General features: G+C 43.9%; 1 protein-coding gene across 2 annotated transcripts in view; it reads left to right on the top strand.

Annotated features, from left to right (window-relative positions):
• The first annotated feature begins 5,164 nt into the window (after positions 1-5,164).
• Ar (androgen receptor) overlaps positions 5,165-8,695 on the top strand; it is a 195,012-nt gene continuing 191,481 nt past the window's right edge. The window contains exon 1 of one of the 2 annotated variants that reach the window (XM_087203212.1): positions 5,165-7,869. In XM_087203212.1, the coding sequence (XP_087059338.1) occupies positions 6,344-7,869 (1,526 nt within the window). In that variant the 5' untranslated portion in view covers positions 5,165-6,343. The remainder of the gene's footprint in view (positions 7,870-8,695) is intronic. The other variant, XM_004871777.3, reaches the window with a different exon arrangement.

Genomic DNA, 8,695 nt, shown 5'->3' with positions numbered 1-8,695 from the left:
TAACTAAGACAATAGACATCTGAGGTTGTATTCATAAGCCTTGCTCATCTCCAGCCCAGTAATTGTTATGTATTTATTTATTTATCATGTGCTTGTAATACAGAATAGTGATGTTTATTTGGGGGGGATTGGTAGATGCGTGTAACATATCTTGATCAGATTCAGTCCCCTCACCCTCTTTACCTTACTTTAGTCCTCACCCTAATTCCTTTCTCTATGTCCAAGTGTCTGCCAAGTACTTAAAAATATTCATTCAAAGCATGAACTGAAGGAGTTCTCTTCTTTGTTTGTAAGTTGAAAAAAAAGTTTATTATATTTCTTATCAAGCTGAAACCACAAAAATTTTTGCAAATCCCCAAAAACAACTTCTAGTTTGGAAATAGAAGTTTAATTCTGTGGAAATAAAATCCAATTGTTTATTACACAGACTTTTATTACTCACTGAACCTGTACCATGCCAGGATGATTCCCAAGAATTCAATAATGAAAAAAAAAGTCAGTCCTTGCTCCCAGGAAACTTACAGTCCAGTGAAGAGAAAACATTGTGATAAATCTTCTGGAGGAGAAACACTGGGTGTTAAAATATATCAAAAGTTAAGGGGAAGGGACTTGAGCTAGCTTAAGAGGTTCAGGAAGTCTTCTTGGAACTGCCAAAATATCTAGACATTAACCAGATAAATGGAGAGAAGAATGAAGTAGCATTTCAAATCGAAGGAATAGCATATGCAGAGGCAGGAAAAACTGGAAGCATTTAAGGAATTGAATAAAGGCCAATGTGAGTGAAGCTCAGAAAGCAGGAAGAAAAGTGGTAGAGATGAGATCAGAGAGGTGGAGAAAAACCAAATAATGTAGGGTGTGGTTAAAATTTTGGACTTTTGTACTAAGAGTAATGGGAATCCAGTGACAGGATTCAAGTCGGGGAATGATATGATCAGATTTGATTTTCTAAAAACAACTCTGTACACAAATATGCACTGACAACTGATAATTGACAAAGGTCCAAAAGGGACTATGTGGAGAAAGAATAGTATTTTAGACACACAGTGCTGAAAGTATTCTAGATAGAAAACTCAATCTCTGTATACAAAAACCAACTCAAAATGGATTATACACCTAGATGTAAAACTGAAAATTAATATTTATTCTAGAAGAAAAAAATAGATATATCTTTGTCATCTTGGGTTAACAAAATATTTCTTAGATCAAGTATCAAAAGTATAATACATAAGTGAACAAATTGATGCACTGGACTTCATCAGAATTAAAAATGTTTGCTCTTTAAAGACACTGGTGGGACATGGATTAAAAAAAAAGAAAGAAATTGTTAAATCTTTGTTTTGGTACCAGGGATCGAACTCAGGACCTTGCGCTTGCAAAGGAGGCAGCAGAACCACTGAGCTAAATCCCCAGCCCCTATTAAATCTTATTTCTGTTATAGCTTGTTTTCTGAGGATATAAATTATTCTAAAAGTTTTCATAATAAAATAGAAGCTGACCAACTTTTAAAAACAGGTAAAAATTTGTGCAGAATCTTATTGTAAGAAAATATACAAATGAAAAATAAGGACCTAAAATGTCCTATATTGTTATTCACTGGATAAATGCAAATTAAATGAGAAATATTTAGCCATCTAATGAGAATGCTATCATTAAAAATATTGACCATACCAAATGTTGATGAAGATGTAGAAGAACAGGAATTCTCATATGTGGGTAGAAATGTAAACTGGTATGACCACTTCAGAACAGTTTGACCATTTCTTAAAAAGGTGTATATACACCTATCCTGTGACTCATCCATTCCACTGTTAAGTATTTATTTACCTCAGAGAAATGAAAGTACATGTCTGACTTTGGTATGAATCTTCATAGTATCTTTATTTGTAGTAAGCTCAAACCATAGAGAATCCAAGTGTCTTTCAACAAGTGAGTGAATAAACAAAATTGTAGTCTAGCAACAAAATGGCATACTATTTAACAATACAGAAAAAGAACTATGTAGTGATACACATAACAACTTGGATAGATTTCATAGACATTATGGTCAGTGAAAGATAAAGACAGATAATGATTCTATTTATATAAAATTCTAGGAAATGAAAACTCATCTATATTGATAGAAAGATCATAGTTTGCCTGAGGGGGCAGGGTGAAGGGAAGAAAAACAGAAGAAACTTTTAAAATGATGAACACCTTTGTTCACTGTCTTAATTGTGTGATAATTTCATGTGTGTACATTATTAATAATTTCCAAATATCTAGCAATTTGTACTTTAAATATATGGAGTTTATTACATGTCAATTATACCTTAATAGGGTTGTTTAAAAACATATTTCTGATTGCTAAATATACAAACCACTGTGATAAGGTAAGAATAGAAGCAGGGAGACCATTTATAGTGGTTTTAAAGGACAAGAAATGGCTTGAATGAGTTCAGAAGTAGCAGACATAAAGAGAAGTAACCAGATTTGTGATGTATTTGGAAAATAAAATTCACAGAACTTGAAAAATGTCCAACATTTTCCAAAGATCAGTTCATTCTGGTTTTTTCAGAGAAAAAGGAGAATATTCCACTAACAAAATCTGCTTGAAGTTGCAGAGAAAGCCCATAACAGAAATTTAGTCACAACTAGATTGATTTGAGAAGATACCACTGGTACTGCTAAAAAAAGTTTGCACAGAATAAGAGGAGAAAGAAAAGAAGAAAGACGAAATCTGGTATATATTTGGAACTTGTGTAATATCCTTCAATAGCTGTCTCTTTATCTTACCAACAATGTGAGGAAAATAAGATTTGAGATGGTGGGGTCAGAGTTTAAAATTCAAATAAAGGCTGAGGTTGCTGGTACACACCTGTAATCCCCACACTCTTGGAGGCTGAGGCAGGAGGATCACAAGTTAAAGCCCAACATGGCCAACTTAGTGGCAGTGAGACCATGTCTCAAAATTTTTCAAAAGGGTGGGGGATATAGCTCAGTGCAAAAATCCTAGGTCCAACCCCCAGTGCTAAAATAAATAAATAAATACCCCTACTATGCTCACAGTAGTTAGCTTTCCTGATACTGATATAATTGTTGATAGTTTGTTCCACTTTAAAAAGAATGATTCTTCAGATTTTTAGAATGCTTTCCTATTTACAAATTTCTTCTAGACACATAACTCTTTAATTTTATATCATCTTTCTGAGAGAAATTACAATTAACTACAATTTTTTGAAACTATGATGACAATTTTGGTCCTGTGGAGGCAACATACACTTTAGAATTTTTCTAATCTGGATTAGAATGTCTCTTGGGCTGCCATTTATTCAAAGGGTAACCTTAGAGAATTATTTCCCACCTTAATTTATTTTATTTATTTACTTTGTGATATTACGGATTGAACTCATGACCTTTGTACCAAGCTACATTCCCAGGCCTTTTATTTTAATTTTTTAATTTTTTTTTTTGTATCAGAGATCAAACTCAGGACCTTGTGCTTTCGAGGCAGGCGGTGGAACCACTGTGCTAATCCCAGGCCCTGTCCCAGCCCTTTTTGAGACAAGTTCTCACTAAGTCATTAAGTTGCCCAGGCCTGACTCAAATTGTGATTCTGTTGCCTCAGCCTCCCAGAGTGTTACAGCTGTGTACCTCCATGCCTGGCTAAGACTTATTTTCAAAATATCTTATAAATCTTATAAGACTGCTTCTTTAGCATAATAAGTCATCTGTGAGATACCTCACCAAAAAAGAAGGTATGATTGAGATATGCCCAGGTAGGGCTACAGCCATTAAATATCTTAGCAGATGAAATTTCAGCTCCTCTAAGTGAAAAGGTCCTCCTCAGGCCTTTGTTTTCTAAAAGGTTCATTTATAGCCATTTCCCAGGTGCCCATGAAATTGAGGAGTCCAACTAATAAAGCAATGAGGAAGAAGACTGGTTTAAGTTTTACTAATGTGGAACACAGGAACAAATTATATCCTTCCTTTAGCTTATTCATCTGGAAAACAGAGTTGATCATATTCACTCTTTTTTGCTTCTAGGTTTGAGTTACCTCCTTGGGTCAAGGTTAGTAAATATCCATGATGTTTTGCTGTGCTATAATACACAAAACTATAATCTGTTTTCTTCTGTAAAATGTGGGAAGAGTCTCAGGAGAAAATCTCAGTGTGTCATTTGGGACATAGAGACCCTGTGCAGATGCAGAGATCTAAGGAATTTAAGAGGTAGGGAGGCCCAGAGCTTTCATAGTAGGACATCTTGCTTCCAAGTCTACCCTCCATCTCCTCTACCTTTCCATTCTCACTTTGTCTCTTTGTCTTTACACAGGAATTGTGGGAACTTCTCCACAAAGCAGCCAAAAATAGGTTGTATTCCTTGGATTGGGCCCTTAGAAAACTTAAAATATGCAAACAGCCTAGAAATTCACTAGCTTGTAATGCAAGTAAATGTTTTCAATGGTCTGGATAAAACCAAGTATGCATGTGTACAGGGCAAGTGTTTCTGGTGTTTGTGTGTTTGCCTGCTTGTCTGGGTGAGTTTGTCTTTGCAAGTTTGCATAGGTGAGAAATGCAGTTTAGAGGCCATTCCAGAAAGGAAAGGGGACAGAGAACAGAGGAGAAATGAACTCTGCTTCCTGGGTCTGAGGGTTTCTAGAGCAAATGGCATCTTGTCTCCAGGTCCAACCTTTCTCTTTGGAGGAATCTCAAAGGTTTTACTAAGTGTCTGCTAGCATGGCTATAGCTTGTTTCTTAATATGTTACGTTGGAGACTTTCTAGTGTACAGGACCCTATAGGCCCTGAAAGAACTCCTGGCAGACATTAATTAATCAGCACTCCAACCTGCTCCCTCCCCAAGCCTCTGTTTTGGGAAAGGCCTTGGGAAATCAAATCTGGTGAGTGCGGTTTTCCGAACATCTGGTAGTCCTGTCCTTAAAATAAAGCTCCAGGTTAAAGCTTCTGCCCTGCTGCCTAAAATGTAGTACAGGAAAGTCAGGGGTATTGAGGAGCAGGGGTCTCCTAGGGCTAGAGAGAGCCTCTCTGGCCCTCATCCACACAAAACCAGCACTTGTTTCTCCAAAGCCACACATTGCTAGCTTGCGGTGAGGGGAGGGGAGAAAAGGAAAGTGGAGGGGAGGGAGAAAGGAGGTGGGAAGGCTAGGAGGCCCGCCTGGCGGGGGCGGGACTGACTTGCAAACTGTTGCATTTGCTCTTCACCTCCCAGCAACCCCTCAGAAATCCCTGGGAGCCAGCCTGCTAGGAGAACCAGAGGGTCCGGAGCTAGCCTGAAAGCGGAGGAGGCAAGGGAAAAAGGTTGAGCTAGCCGCTCTGGTGGCAAACAGGAGCCGAAGGAACGCACCGCGCCAGCCCCTGCTGGGCTGTGACTGCTGCCAAAGCCTGTTGCAGCGCGGTGGCTTCGAAGCTGCCGCCCCGGAGCTGCCCTTTCCTTTTCGGTGAAGTTTCTAAAAGCTGCTAGAGACTAGGAGGAAGCCAGGAAAGTGCCCGGTAGGACTGACCGCTGCCTTTGTCCTCCCCCCCTCCACCCCACCCCGTCTCCTCTCCTACAACTGCCTAGGCCCGCTACTCTCCGTCAACCCCCACCTCTCTCCTTCACCCCCAGTCTGCACGGTGCTGCCAGCCAGTTTACAGAGAGGTAACTCCCTTAGGGTGAGAGCGGGTGAGCTAGCTGCACGTTGCAAAGAAGGCTTGGGAGCCTGGAGACTAGGGAGCGGCTTTGACTTCAGCGCTGTAGCCAGGACCTGGCTTGTTAAGCAGCACGCAGGGAGTGCCCCTTGGTTCCCTACACTCCCTAGACCTCCTCCTACCTCCCCCAACCCCCACTCAAGAGTGCGGAGCCAGAAATCAAAAGATGAAAAGACTGTCAGGGCTTCAGTAGTCTTAGGCAAAACAAAACAAAAAAATCCAAAACAAAACCAAAAGAAAATATCCCAATTATTATTTACACCTGCTTCACTGGACATTGAATTTGGAAAACAGAGGACCCTCTCCCCAAATTTTTGAACGTCTTTTGAATCTACTCTTTAAGTATTCAGGGGCAGATTGAAAGCCTGGCAGGGCTGATCCTGCCCAGTTCTCTCCTGTCTTCCTCTGCATGCGACTTGCAGGCTGTCAGAGCCCTTTTTGCTTCTTTTGGTTCTTTTGTTTTTGTTTTGTTTTGGTTTGGTTTGGTTTGGTTTGGTTTGGTTTGGTTTTGCCCCCGCAAGTTTTCTTTCCTGGAGCTTTCCGCAGGTGGGCAACTAGCTGCGGCGACTACTGCATCATCACAGCCTGTTGAACTCTTCTGAGCAAGAAAAGAAGAGACCGGGTAAGGAAATTGGATCAAAGATTCAGCCAAGCTCAAGGATGGAGGTGCAGTTAGGGCTGGGGAGGGTCTATCCTCGGCCGCCGTCCAAGACCTTTAGAGGAGCTTTTCAGAATTTGTTCCAGAGCGTTCGAGAAGTGATACAGACCCCGGGACCCCTGCACCCTGAGGCCGATAACGCAGCCCCTCCCGGCTCCCATTTGCAGCAGCAGCAGCAGACCAGCCCCCAGCAGCCTCAGCAGGGTGAGAATGGCTCTCCCCAAGCTCACCTCAGAGGCCCCACAAGCTACCTGGCCCTGGAGGAGGAACAGCAGCCTTTACAACAGCAATCAACCCCTGAGGGCCACTCCGAGAGGGGCTGTCTCTCAGAGCCTGGAACCTCTGTGACCGCCAGGAAGGGGCTGCCGCGGCAGCTGCAAGCACCTACGGACGAGGATGACTCAGCTGCCCCATCCACGTTGTCCCTGCTGGGCCCCACTTTCTCCAGCTTAAGCAGCTGCTCCGCAGACCTTAAAGACATCCTGAGCGAAGCCGGTACCATGCAACTCCTTCAGCAGCAGCCACAGCCGCGACAGCAGCAGCAGCAGCTGGAAGTGGCCTCAGAAAGCAGCAGCAGCGGGCTAGCAAGAGAGGCAGTTGGGGCTGCCACTTCTTCCAAGGACAGTTACCTAGGGGTCAATTCAACCATATCTGACAGCGCCAAGGAGTTGTGTAAGGCAGTGTCTGTGTCCATGGGCTTAGGTGTGGAGGCATTGGAGCATCTCAGTCCTGGGGAACAGCTTCGGGGAGACTGCATGTATGCACCGCTCCTGGGATGTCCACCTGCTGTGCGACCCACTCACTGTGCCCCTCTGGCTGAATGCAAAGATCCTCTTCTGGACGACAGCCCAGGCAAGGGCACTGAAGAGACAGTTGAATATTCTTCTTTCAAGGGAGGTTACACCAAAGGACCTGACAGTGAAAGCCTGGTCTGCTCTGGCAGCAGCGAAGCGGGGAGCTCTGGGACACTTGAACTGCCCTCCAGTCTTTCGCTCTACAAATCTGGAGCACTGGACGAGGCAGCAGCATACCAGAGTCGCGACTACTACAACTTTCCTCTGACCCTGGCCGGGCCTCCACCCCTACCACTGCCTTCCCATCCTCAAGCACGCATCAAGCTGGAGAACCCGCTGGACTATGGCAGTGCCTGGGCTGCCTCGGCAGCACAATGCCGCTATGGAGACCTGGCAAGCCTGCATGGTGGGGGTTCCGCCAGACCCAGCTCTGGGTCGCCCTCAGCCGCTGCCGCATCTTCCTGGCACTCTCTTTTCACAGCCGAAGAAGGCCAGTTGTATGGACCCTGTCGAGGGGGTGACGGAGGCAGCGCAGGCGAAGCAGGGGCTGTAGCCCCCTATGGCTATGCTCGGCCACCTCAGGGGCTGGCAGGCCAGGAAGGCGATTTCCCTCCACATGATGTGTGGCACCCTGGTGGTGTGACCAGTAGAATGCCCTATCCCAGTCCCAGTTGTGTCAAAAGTGAGATGGGACCCTGGATGGAGAGCTACTCCGGACCTTATGGAGACATGCGGTAAGTTTCTTTTTCCAGAAATGTAGCCTTTAGGCCCAGGGCACCGAGTTGCTCTGCGTTCTTGGATCTCTCCTATCTAGCCACTCTTCCTGGAGCAAACATTTAGACTGAGTCAGAGATCCCAGCCCTGTTTATAGGAAAAGCTGCCCTAAATCTGAAGCCTTTCGTGGGACTCTTGGACTGCCAACATTTTAACCAGAGGGTTCCAAGTCCTTGCTGCTTGCCCTGGGTGCTAGTTCGTGGCCTTCCAACTGCCCCAGCAGCCTAAAATCCTCTCTACCTTCTGTTACTCCGGGTCCCACGAGCTCCAAACTTGATTGCACGGATCACTTTCAGAGATGAAGCCTGTAAGCTCTCCACTTATTTTTTTACCTTCCCACCTCGAAGTCCTAGGACCTCGATCACAAATATGGGCAATTTCTCCTCTTTGGGCCTGTTATTGCTCATCTTTCAGATCATAGCTAGTCTTGTCAAAATACTAGTCAAAAGACAGGCTTGGGCGGTCTTAGCCCTTCTCCTCTAAAGTGATAGAAAAGAATTCCAGGTTAGGGAAAGTAGTTAGCCACTGGCTGCTGAGGGCTCCTGCATTAGGGAGTGATATTTCTTCCTTGGAAGCAACTGAGGATATTTTCCATCCAGGGCCAGAGGTCAGTGGGCAGAATCCAACCAGGCACATTTAGAGCAGGTAGGGGAGCAAATTTCTTGCTAAATACTGGGCAAGCTTTGCCACCACAACTTTTTCATCATTGGTTGACTAAGTTGAAAGCCGTTGCTTGGGTTTGTTTTTCTCTTGCAAAGAGTTTTTTCTAGCTGTGAATTATAACAG

Source organism: Heterocephalus glaber, unplaced genomic scaffold (genome assembly GCF_053883595.1).
Source record: "Heterocephalus glaber isolate CG9 unplaced genomic scaffold, H.glaber_assembly_v1.0 deba00001790, whole genome shotgun sequence".
In the NCBI taxonomy this organism is placed as follows: domain Eukaryota; kingdom Metazoa; phylum Chordata; class Mammalia; order Rodentia; family Bathyergidae; genus Heterocephalus; species Heterocephalus glaber.
The sequence above is the reverse complement of the archived record's forward strand: the minus strand, read 5'-3'. Positions and strand labels throughout refer to the sequence as shown.